General features: G+C 37.8%; 1 protein-coding gene across 1 annotated transcript in view; it reads left to right on the top strand.

Moving 5' to 3' along the window:
- METTL14 (methyltransferase 14, N6-adenosine-methyltransferase subunit) overlaps nt 1-13,054 on the top strand; it is a 42,826-nt gene that overhangs the window by 22,894 nt on the left and 6,878 nt on the right. Inside the window, exons 9-10 of the mRNA XM_004715945.3 lie at nt 2,324-2,440; nt 5,720-5,930. Of these exons, the coding sequence (XP_004716002.1) occupies nt 2,324-2,440; nt 5,720-5,930 (328 nt within the window). The remainder of the gene's footprint in view (nt 1-2,323; nt 2,441-5,719; nt 5,931-13,054) is intronic.

The following is a 13,054-nucleotide window of genomic DNA, read 5'->3' as shown; positions in this document are numbered from 1 at the left end:
TTATAGGCATATTGATATTTACCTTTTTAAAAATCTTTGTCTTTCAGATTTTCTTCCCGTACCCCAAATTAGGTTGCAAATTATTAATGTTTTTTTTAGTCTTATTGCTTATGCAATTAATTGTGTGAAAGCAGATTTTGCAAAAGGGAGGTGATGCATGGTTCATGGATGACGTAGCCTTTTCTCCTTTTGTTCAGGAATTGGTTCCTAAGATTTGTTTAATTGGTGTTTCTTCTTATTACAGTGAACTCAATACAATACTTGTCCTTTTGTGATTGACTTGCTTCACTCAGCATAATGGTTTCCAGGTTATTTCATGGCATGTGGTGTTTCCTTGTTTGTTAGGGATGCATAGTATTCTATTGTGCATCTACCATCGTTTCTTTATCCACACTTACACTGTTGGGCATCTGGGCTGCTTCCAGTTTCTCACTCTTGTGAATGAATTGTACTTGCTGTGAACATGGGAGAGCACGCCTCTGCTTGTATTTTGTCTCTCATTTCTTTAGGGTACATTCCTAATAGTGGTGTTGCTAGATCACATGGGATTTCAGTTTCCAGTTGCTTTAAGTATCACCATATCGCTTTAAGTTTTCCACAGTGGCCTCTCCAGTATTTGTTGTTTTCTGGGTTTTTTTTAATATGTGCTGGCATTATAGGTGTAAAGTGGAATCTCATTTTGGTTTTAATTTGCATCTCCCTGATGGCTGGTATCGTGAGCATTTTTTCATGTTTGTTAGCCATTTGTGCTTCATTTTTGGTGAACTGTCTGTTCATGTCTTTTTCCCATTTCTTAATTGGTTCTTCTTATTTTCTTATTCAACTGTTGTTATGAAAGCAGATTTTGATGGAAAAAGAAATTGCCGAAACTTTCTACATGAGAAACTTTTTTTTTCTTTTGTAAATTTGTGCTTTAGGTCTTGCAAAAATGAGGTCTTTATGATGTGTATTGAGCACATAGTGTGAAATAAGAATAGACATTAATGTCTATTTTTGAGATTCTAAAGCAAAAATTTGTGCATTTTGAGATGTCTCTTGTGTTACCAATGAAAACACTTCTGAAAAGTACATATATTTATCTTCTACGATTACATGTACTAGATCATAGCATCATCAATATATTGCAGTATTTTCTTATTTCCCTCCTACATTGCTCTTAAATTGCCTAAAGATAAGGATAATGCTTTATTCATAGTGTTACTCCCTGAAAACTAGCTGTAAGTTGTCAAAAATGCCACTTCAGGGAGAGTAGTGTGTTACTAATATCTATCCCCTACTTAAAGCTGACAGATTCAAAACTGTCTTCTAAGCTGTATGAGGATAAAAGTCATAACCTGTGAAGTTTTTCTCCAATAAAGAGTTATACATAGCTAAGTGTCTTTGAAGTTTTTCAAGTTGATGCCATCTTACATAAAAATAAAATTTTATTAGACCATTTTCACTTGGAAACAAGTTATAAATTAGAAATATTTCAACATTTGTTAGCTTTGTCAGAGAATGTAAAATTGAGGAATCTATTATTTTTTGAATTGTTGAATAATTATGGAAGGGTTGTGTGTCTCTATAGTTTAAAAGCCAATCACAAAGGACTTAATATTGTAGGCTTCCGTTTATATGACAGGTTAAAAGTAGACAAATGAACAGAGACAGAACAATAAATTATTGGTTGGCTGCCTATGTGGAGTTGGGGCTGATGGCCAAAGAGTATGGGGTTTCCTTTAGGGCCAGTGGGGATATTTTAAAATTAATTGTGATCATGGGTGCTCAGTTCTGTGAATATAATAAAGTCATTAAATTCTGTACTTTAAATCAGTAAATTGGAGGATGTGATATATTTATACAATATGTGATTTTTTTTCAATAGAGCTGTTAAAATAATTTTTAAAATTTTAAACTAGCATCTACTGATGAAAACAACAACTCACTGCCTTCATGTCACTTGTAACTCATAGTGACCGTGTTCATGGTTTCTGAGACATAAATCTTTATAGCAGTAGCTTTCTCCCAAGGAGCAGCTTTGAGTAGGTTTGAACCCCTGACCTTTTGATTAGCTGCCAGCATCTAATCCACACTACCACTTGGCCTCTTTATTGGTAATAATAGACAGTAGTATTAAACCATTGCAGCATCATGCACTCTTTATATAATTTTTATTTATTAACTGCATATTATTCAAAATATTTCTATCATTTTGAGTAATTGCTGTATATTTCAAGACTAGCATTTCTTCTTTTCTGTTTCTGCACCAACTAAAATAAAATTACCATGCCGCATCGCAATTTAGAATCCCCAACAGGATCTTTTTATTCCCTTTCATTTCTAGTGTTTACGTAAGTGGGGTTATAGAAGATGTGAAGATATATGTTGGATTAAAACCAACAAAAACAATCCTGGGAAGACTAAAACTTTAGACCCAAAGGCTGTTTTCCAACGAACAAAGGTATTCTCCTTACTTTTTCATTTTCTGTTTTTATTGTTTTCTCTCGTTTACTCACATATTTATACTCCCCGGTTTTCTTTGACTTGTAAAAATGTCATTATTTTAGGAATGCATTTGAATTAATTTTAAGATGTTTTATTTACTATGTTGGATTGCCTTCCAAGTGCTAGAGAAGGAACCCATTATCTCTTAATCCCATTCTTTCATAGATTCTTTGAAGCTCCCTATGTATTTCTAAGTCAGACATGAAGGCTTTCGGTACTATTGCCTGCCAGATGTTTTCCTTTGCTCTAGGACCACAAAGAAGAGATGTTAATCAGACCGAAAACTTGCTCTAACTTCAAGGCCTTTGTCTCTCTCCTTCCCTTCTCTTGTCCGTCTACGCAGTAACCCTGAGGCCCCGCACAAGGAGCCCATAGAGCCTCTGCTTCACATGACTCAGCTCTGCTAGTATCAGTCAGTCCTTCAGTCTTACTCATTCAGTGGGAGATTTAATTTCTTATGAAATCTTTCTTGAACTGGGAACGTCTTTTGAGACTGTATTAGTTATATGGTGCTGCAATAACAAACACCGTAAGTAGATGGCTTTAACAGACCGAAGTTTCGTTTCTCACAGTTCAAGATGTTTGAAGCCAAAATGTCGAGCACCAGCTCTGGGGGAGGGCTTTCTGAATCACCTCTGGAGGATGCAGCGACCTTGTTTCATATGCTTATGCTTTGGTTGATCTGTAGGTGAATTGGCATCTCCCCATCTCTGAATCTTTTGTTTGTTTCATTTCTTTTATATCACCTCATCACAAGATCTTAAAAAATCTTAAATCAACTCCATGTCCAAAGTCTTATCTTCTGAATCATTTAAATCAAACATGAGTGAGACTTCAGATATATTCCCGCCTCGGGTGACATTTTTCTTCATTCGTGAAACTGTGAAATCTAGACCACAAGTTAGTGGTGAAACAGGCACAAGGGAAACATTTCTGCTTACAGATAGGAGACATTGTAGACAAAGATAGGATAACAGGCAGCAAGCAAGCCCAGAACTCAGCAGAACAAGTTGATTTAGCCCTCAAGGCTTGAAAATAGTCCTCTGTTCTCTGAGACTACCCGAGTAATGGCCCTGCCCTCCACTTTCTGGATGTTGGCATGCTCTTAGGTGTCTAGGTGGAGGCGCCTTGACCCTCACTTCAACTCTGCTTCGAGAATGGCATTTCTGCTGCTCCAGTCTAGGCAGTTCCATTTCCCTAGTCCAGGGGTCCTCAAACTTTTTTAACAGGGCCAGTTCACTATCCCTCAGACCCGTTGGAGGGCCAGACTATAGTTTAAAAACAAACTATGAACAAATTCCTATGCACACTGCACATACCTTATTTTGAAGTAGAAAGACAAACGGGGGAAAAATACCTGGCGGGCCTGATAAATGTCCTTGGCGGGCCGCATGTGGCCCGTGGGCTATAGTTTGAGGACCCCTGCGCCTAGTCCATTTGAATGGCAACTTCACACCCTGGGCCTTAAATTTAACATTCTTCTGTCCCTTGAGCATGACAGCCCTACCCACTGAGCTTTGGGTGGCAGCTCCAGTCCCTCGGGCACACCTTAGCTGCATCCCCTACTCTAAAGTGACGTTGGCAAAGATCTGACACTCTGAGACCCAGGAGGCTGCGGTCTCATCCTTTGAAACCACGAAGTCCCTGCTTTCTGTGCCCCTTTCAGCAGTTCTACTGATCTGCAAACTGTATCAGGGACGGTCTTTGTGTTTTGTTTTGCCCTCTTGAGCAAACTGATGTAGTGCCTGTGGCCCGTTTCCTGGCTGTGGGATTCTGAGAGGCAGGTGTTCTTTCTCTCTCCTCTTTTGTCTAAACGGATCCCTTCTCTGAGGTGGTAGTTGGTTAGCTCCATCATTCACAAGCTTGATCTCCAACAAACGCTTGTGTAGCCACATCGTTGGTGAAAATTAGAACACTTATCTTTAGTATGTCCAACAGAATTTTCCAAATCTTTTAAGTTCTGGTTTTCATTTTGCACGGTTCCTTTTTAAGCCCATCTCTTTCCTCTTGCATTTTACTTTAAGTAACAAGGTGAAACCATGCAGCTGTTTTAAGCTCATGCTTAGAAATCTCCTCAGTCAGCCAAGTTCATGCTCAGTCATCTGTTCATCATTTTCCTTTAAAGCCTCGCCAGAAGTAATGTAATGCCTATGTTTCTAGCAATGCTCTGTTGCTGGCACCATCCGTATGTATTCTCTAAGACCAGAGACTTTATACCTCGCCTCACTTCCTTCTGAGTTGTCACCAGTATTACCTGTGAAGTCAATAATTTCAGCAACAGCCTCTTCAAGGAAATCCAAGCTGTAACTCTGAGGCATGCGAAACCTCTTCCAGCCTGTACCTATTACCCAGTTCCAAACTATGCCCACAATTTGTTCCAGCAACATCCTACCCTTCCAGTGCCAAATCTGCCTCTTTATCTACACATACAAGTAAGGATTTACAACGGATATTTCTAGGGGACATAATTCAATCTATATCAACTCTATAACAGAAGGAAACCTAAACTACCTTTGTTCTTAGTGCTTCATGGAGTCAAATGACAGATCTGTTAAACATTCTGCCTCGCCTCCTCCTACCAAAAAGATTTAGATTCAATAAAGGAGGCCAAAAAACAAAAGTGTTTGTCTGCTGTTGAGCACTTATAAGTCTCCACTTGTGTTTAAAACATCCTTTCAATATATCAAGGAACCCTTGTGGTACAATGGTTACGCACCCACTGCCATCTGAAAGGTTGGCCTTTTGAACCAACCCATCAGCCACTCCATGGAAGAAAGATGTGCCAGTCTGTCCGGCAACATTACATCCTCAGAAACCTTATGGGGCAGTTCTACTCTGTCCTGCAGGGTTAGTGTGTCACAATCAACTCAGTGGCAATGGGTCTCCATGTCTCATTTTGAATTTGGACTATACAAAGCCCAAAGTGATACATTTTAAGATCCCAAGGCAGAGAGTCATGTTTCCAAAACCAGTGAAAATAAGTTACTCACAAGTGCTCGTGGAGAAAAGACTGCCAAAAACCTGTTCTAACATCTGACAGTCCAATTGTAATAACTCTTATTCTTAGGTTCTCTGGCAATCTTCTTACATGCAGAGATCCAGGCCTTCCCGGTTTGTTTTACCCACAGAACTGTATCCCAAAGAGTCAAAGAAGTAAGGGTGGTTTTGGAACTGGGGGCCTCAGAAACGCAAGCTGTTGTGGAAAGCGTTAACTGCTGCTCTCGTTGTGACTTAGGAGCACTGCCTCATGGGCATCAAAGGAACGGTGAAGCGCAGCACGGATGGAGACTTCATTCATGCTAATGTCGACATTGATTTAATTATCACCGAAGAACCTGAAATTGGGAACATAGAAAAACCTGTCGAAATCTTTCATATAATTGAACATTTTTGTCTCGGGAGGAGAAGGCTTCATCTTTTTGGAAGAGACAGTACAATTCGACCAGGTAAGAGACCTTGCTGTGAAAACAAACAAAAGAAAAAAGAACACTATGTAAAACAAAAGTCCTTTGCTGCGTTTGACACTCCTTGCTGTCCTTCATGTACACAAAGCTCATCCTTGCCCCGTGCCCTTCCATGGGTCTTTCTCCTTTCGTTCTCATGCTTGCTCAGATGGCCCCTTCTTAGACAACCCTCTCTCACAGCTCTCAGTAAGCTAGCCAGCTTCCCACTTTGGTGCCCTCTTCCCATCACTCTGTCCGCTTACTCTGGTTTCTTTTTCCTGGTGGCACTATCTGAGTTACAGGTTCATTTGGGCACGTGCCTGTAGTCAGTATTTCTCACATGCAGTCTCCTGACAGGCAAAGACTGTCATTCATTATTCTATGCCCAGCATTTAGATCACTCAGTAAATAGTGTATTAGATGAAGGGATGCATGAATGGATCATAGAATAGTTCTGTTTGTGAAATGCAAGTCAGTATCTTGCTTTTATTAGGGACTAAAAAGCATGGCTTCTATCTATGTATGATTATCGTATTGTCTTCACAGAATTGTCATTTTTTGTAAGTGAAATGTACATTTATTATTAGAAGAGAAAAATAATTAAGCTATTATGGAATAGGATTTTCTTTTAATTGGGTACCACATTGATTGACAGCATAGTGCTGAATTATCATACATTTGTATACTTTTTCAGAAACTATGCAAGTAACTGTTAATATTGCAAATTACTTTAGTCTTAATAAAAGAAAGAGTGAAAATTGATCTCTTTGAACTTACCACACAGTAGGAGAGAAAAATACAATTTAAAGATTGAACGAACCCGACTCTTACTTTTTTTTTCCCAAGTAGTCTACATTTTATAAAAAGATGGTAAAAAAAAAAGTCGATTCTACAGAATAACCCTCAAAGCGAGAGTTTATGAAAAATTCTAATGTTAATTTAAAAAAGAGTTATTCTTGAGGTTCTTTATGTGTATTTACAACAGAACTCCCATCCTCTGCTAGTTGTTTCTTTGTTGGTGTGTTTGGCGAGAACGAAGACTGGAAAGTAATTCAGCTATAGAAACTCCTTTGTAGTTGCCATCTAGTCAATTGGTTCGCAGGATTTTCTTTACTGTAATCTCAATGGATGCAAGAGGCCAGGGCTTTCCTCGTTGGTACTATTGGGTGCGTGGGATTGAACCTAACCTTTCAGTTAGCTGTCCAGTGCAAATCACCCGTGGCACCCAAGGACCTTCATGAGATTGTGTAAAATAATAAAACGAGTCATTTCAAAGAAGTGTTTTGTATGTGGAATCTGTAGTGTACAACCGGTTTGGCTTTACAAAGGCTGTTCCCTATTTTAAATTGTCATTTCTCATACCAATTTGTCAATTCTCATACCAATTCATCCTACAAAGTATTTAATGTGAGCAGCTCAGTAAAGTATCACAAAGTCACACATCTGTGTCATCACTTAGGTTAAGAAATAAAACATTTTTTAAAAAAAGAAAACATTTTGAGCATTCCTTAACCCACTCTCTTGACCTAAAACACTAGAGTACTTCTGGATCTTTAAAACTATTGACCAGGATAAAATAATGTACTGATTCTGATAATTTACATATTAATTCTTTTTTCCCCTGTGTATATTATTGTGTCAGCTGCCAGCCTCCTTCCCCACCCCATCCCCCCACACCCCCCCAAAAGGTAGCATGCTTTTCTTTCCAGTCTTTATTCCTTTTATTTCATGTTCTTCCCTTATTGCACTGGCTAGCATCTAACACAGTGATGAGTGGAAGAGGTGATGGCAGATACCATTGTCTCAGTTCTGTTCTCTGCATTTCTCCATTAAGCATGCCATTTACTATAGATCAATGCTGCTTTTTTATAAGAAGTTCGTTTTTAGTTTCAACTTCACAGCAACTAGCAACTTTTACTTTTAGCTTTCTAAGAGATTTTTGTTTTTAAATCATGAATAGAAGTTGAGTTTTATCAAATTCTCTTTGTGCATCCATTTAAAGAGGGGTTTGTAGAATTACTCTATAAAGCACCACATAGCCAGGGCTTTAGCTTGCCAACAATACAATCTTGCTACTATGCAATTTTGCCATTACAGCTTTGGGAAAGCAGCCATGGGCAATGCATGTACCAAAGAGCCATACAGTATTCCCGTGAAACTGTTTTTATAAACAGACAGCTGGATTTGACTTGCAGGCTGTAGTTTTACAACCCCTTGATGGTCATACTTTTCATCCAGTTTGTTAAGCACTGGTCTATTAACCAGCTGTCTGCTTCCATAAAGATGTACGGCTTCTGAAACCATACTATACCCTGTAGGGTTTCTGAGTCCAATTTGACTTGATGGCAGTGCATTTATGTGATTTTGCCTTTATTCTGCAAGAGTGGTGAATTATATAAAATGATTTTCCAATGTTTGAACCTATTAACAATTTGTTCCTCTCTTTTGGCAGTTTGTGATTTTGTTTTCTACCTCTTGCATCTATATTACTGAGAAAGACTGGGCTGTGACATTTGAGGTTTTGGTACCCCATCTGGTTGGTTTAGCCTCATAAAATAAGTTGGGCCTTATAAAACTCTCCTCTGAAAGACTTTATACAATGTTGATATTATCCTGTTTCCCAGAAAATAAGACAGTGTCTTATATTAATTTTTGCCCCCAAAGATGTGCTAGGTCGTATTTTTCCATGAAGAAGAATATGGTACACATTTTTTGTTTATTGTTTTATTAAAAGATACCTTGTACTTCCTGTCTGCTCCGGCTGCACTGTGGCCAACAGTGAGCTGCGCGGCAGCGCTCGCCGCTAAGGTCCAGAGTCCAGAGTTACGGTAGCTTTGTGGGGGCTTATTTTGGGGGCGGTCTTATTTTCAGGGGATGCCTTATATTTCAGCGAGAGGCAAAACTGTAAGTAGGTCTTATTTTCGGGGGATGTCTTACTTTTGGGGAAACACGGTATTTCTTGCCAGCATAGTTATAGTTCACCAGTGAATCCATCTGGGCCTCAGGTATTCTTTCTTAAACATGAAAGATTTTAAATTGTGGATTAAATTTTCTTAGTAGTAAGATTTCCTGTTACTTTTTATCTTCTAGCAGGTAGCGTGGGTCCTCTTGATTAGTTGTATCACTTTTCAAAAAATGAATTTTTGTTGTTTTGGTGAACTCTGTTGCATATTAACTATTATTTCATTATTTCCTTGGCTTATTTTGCTATTTTTTGTATCTGAGACATGTTTAGTTAATGGATACTCAGCTTTCTGTATTATATTGAATTGCACTGTATAGATTTGAATTTCTTTAAGGATGACTTTATTACAGTCTAAAATTTGATATATAGTATTTTTATGCCTATTGATTTCAAAATAGTTTTTAAATTCTTCATTGTGACTTCTTATTTAACTCTTGATTCATCACAATGTGTTTGTTATCTTGAAATTATCACTTTTTTGTCTTTTGGCTTAGTATTTGTGTTAGTCTGGGTAGACTAGAGAAACATATCCATAGTTGCTCATATGTGTATAAGGAAGAGCTTTATATATAAGAGCAATTGAATATTGAGGAAACATCCCAGCCCAGTCCAAATCAAGCCCATAAGTCTGATATTAACCCATATGTCCGATACCAATCTATGAAATCCTCTTCAGACTCACGCAACACATGCAATGATGCCGAATGCAGATGATCACAGGCCAGTGGGTGGAAAGTTGTGGATACAGTTCAGTGGAAGCGTCTAAGCACTGGCAGGGGCTGCCACATGGCTCCAGGAATGTCTCGCTGGGAGTGTCTGTGCCCCACCTCCAGCAAACTATTTATTTCCATAGCACCTCCAAATGAGGTCATCAAGCCTGATAGGCTAAACTCCACCCCTTCACTCTTAATAGTCTCAAGGTGCTACCAGATTATGTAGCTACCACATTATCATCGTGGCCAAATGACATACAATGTAATGTTTCACTCCTTTGTAATTTGTTGAGATTTGCTTTATGCCCCAATTTTGATAAATGTTCTAAGTGCAATTGAAAATAATAGGCATTTGTTTTGGGCTTTCGTTGTATAGTTTATTAACTTTAAAAGTATATGGAAAGACTGTTATGTGGAAGGTCTCTTAAAATCTATTGTGATTATGAATTTATTATTCAGTTACTTGAGGAGTACTGGTAGCATAAAGGGTTATATGTTAGGGCACTAACCAAACAGTCAGCAGTTCCAAACCACCAGCCGTTGCTCAGGAGAAAGATGAGGCATTTATTTACTCCCGTAAAGAGTTACAGTCTTGGAAACCCACAGGGACAGTTCTAGCCTGCCATATGGGGTTGCCATGAGTTGGACTAGACCAGATAGTAGTGAGCTAAGCTGATTTATGTTTTAGGGTTTAATTTGTTTATATATTTGAGGTTATATTGTTACATGCATATAAAATAGTTTGCTTTTCAGTTTGTGGTTGCATGACATATTATTTCTTTCCTTTCGTGTTAAATTTGTCTATGCTCCTACATTTAAGATGTGTCTTTTGTGATTGCTTTTTCATCCAATCTGACAATCTTTATCTTCTCATTAGACAGTAATGCAATTTCTGATATATTTGAACAGAAATTGCCATCTTACTATTGTTCACATTGTTGCCAACTCTTCTCTGTTCCTTTTTCTTCTTTGTGGGGTAGAATGGGGGCCATTGATTAAATACTTTTTCATTGTTTCTTTTGAAGTTGTTCTAAATATTGGTACTCGCATGTACCTTTTAATTACTAAAATTCAAGTTGAAATAGAATATTGATTGTTAAAGAATGGGAATGCAATTATTTAAACTTTATACTTTCCTGAATTTTTTCAAAAAAATTTTTCCTCAATGTAATTTAGGCAGTGTTTTATTTTATACATAGTTATATACAACTATAGGAGGAGTTCTGGGGGTTGTTTAGATTTCTTTTGCAAATACACATGAACAACTTGCTTAAAAATTCCTACAGATGTTTTTACTCTTTCATTAGAATGAAAATATTTTGACAGCACAGCTTGTGGCAAGCAAATGTTCATCTTCACTGGTTTAAAAGAAAGTAACATCTCTTAAGTATTCAATGAAAGATTGTGTTTGTTCAGAAAATGTTTCTGTCCATATAGATTGAATACTAAGCTTGGGCTCTAGTGTTTGAATAAATACAGAACAGACTTTTCTCTTCCATCATTAACCTGTCCTGCCCCCAAATAGCTGCTGAATCTGGGAACGATCTTCAGTGTCCAGTGCTGTTTTATAGAAGGAGGAAACTTAAAGAAGAAATAAAACTAGGACTTTCTGAAGAGTAAAAGCAAACAGCAAAAAAAAAGCAAACATCAAACAGATGCTAATCTTTTAATAATTGAAATTCATTATAACAACAAAAGATTCATAATCTCACTACCACCAAGAATTATTTTCATCTTTTACATAATACTTTCAAGTAGCTCTACATATAATTTTTTTCATAATTAGTGTCAATTTATGTATTTTTTCTCAGTAGGACAGGACTTCAAAATTTCTTGGAAAAATGGAATTAAAAAATTAAAATTATGGTCTTTATTTCTCATCATGAACTCCATCAAGGTTCATGACACTTTTGTAAGCAGTGATACCAGCCATTGTGTCCATCCCTAAAGAATTGAGAATCCTGGCAACTTAACCATGTCAGTGTGATCTTTTTCACATTGTAAACTGAAGAAAAATGGGCTCCCTTAATTTTTTTTTTTTTTAGTTAGAACAAAACAAAAAGGAGCCAGAGGGAGCCAATTCCAGACAAGGCGGACACCCAATGATTTCCGTTGAAGCTCTGGCAAAATTGCCCTTCTTTGAGGGGAGGGATGGGCAGGAGCTTTGCCCTGGAAGAGAGGGACACTCTGGGGAAACTTTCCAGGGCGTTTTTCTGCTAAAACTTAACTTTCTCAAAACCCTCTAATAATAAGCAGATGTTATTATTCTTTAATCCTCCAGAAAATCAGCAAACGAAAGCATCACAGAAAGTTTTCTCATGCCTAATCTGCTTGTGCTTTGACTGGACCACTTCCGCCTCTTGGTCGCCATTTCTTTTATTGTATTTGGTCTTCAGGATCATACAATAAAGCCACAGTTTAGCTTCTATTACAGTTCTTACAGGAAATGATTCGGGATCCCTGCCGCACTTGTTTTAAATTTCCATTGAAAGCTCTGTTCTTGTATGCAGCTGAATTGAGTGCAACAGTTTTGGCACCCATCAACAAGGAGTTGGCTCAGTTTTGAGTTCTCAGTCAGAATCATGTACGTTGGGCTCACTGAGGTGTCGGCGACCACTGTTTCTGCGGGTACTCATCAGTTCCACATCAGTGAGGCACCAGCGAGATGAACCGTGTCCTCAACAACGGACCCGGATGGGGCTCTGCAGAGGCTTCCATCTTCAAAAGCATCTTGCCTTCTTTCAACTGTGGTTTCTTTGGGCATTCTCCCCATTCCGTTTTTATAAAGCAAGAATCATTTCATTTTCCCACACAAACTTCAGCATCATAATTTGACGTTTGCTCTTGCTTTAGTTTTAGCAGAAACCATGTTTCTCTGATCGGGCCTCTTTCAAACTGATGTCTTATCCTTTAGAGTGCTTCAGACTAGATTCCTAGCTCCTGTTCAGATAGAAGGTTTACAAATGTATTTGGGTGCCAAAAAAAAGTTTGAATCCATGGATAGTTTTTTTAATATACACATTTTCCATGAACATTTTGAAGACCCCCTGGAATTTTGTCAAATATCTTTTGACATTTTCAGTCATTATTCATAATCTTCTTGGATGGCTTCATAGCACTGTTTTAATGAGTTTATTATTAAACATGAGTAGTGATGGCAATGTGTTTGGTTTTGGGGGGGTAATATTTTTCATACAGTGCATCCTATTTGTATTTGTACCAGTTGAATAAACCTTAGAAATACACATTTTTTTTGTTTAGAAAATGCCATAGGATTCTTTATTACTGCTAATTCAAAAATTACTTTAGTATTAGGTATAATGAAGTATAATTTGAATAGAAAATCTGCCAGGGGGAAGTACAGGTCCTTTGGGGGTGGACCGCTTAAGTAATAATATGGAGTGGCCTGCTCAAAATATTTTAACTTATTTGGGTTGAGTGCTCTAATA

This window comes from Echinops telfairi, unplaced genomic scaffold (genome assembly GCF_000313985.2).
Source record: "Echinops telfairi isolate 266 unplaced genomic scaffold, ASM31398v2 ScPeMD7_5927;HRSCAF=6808, whole genome shotgun sequence".
NCBI lineage: Eukaryota > Metazoa > Chordata > Mammalia > Afrosoricida > Tenrecidae > Echinops > Echinops telfairi.
The sequence above is the reverse complement of the archived record's forward strand: the minus strand, read 5'-3'. Positions and strand labels throughout refer to the sequence as shown.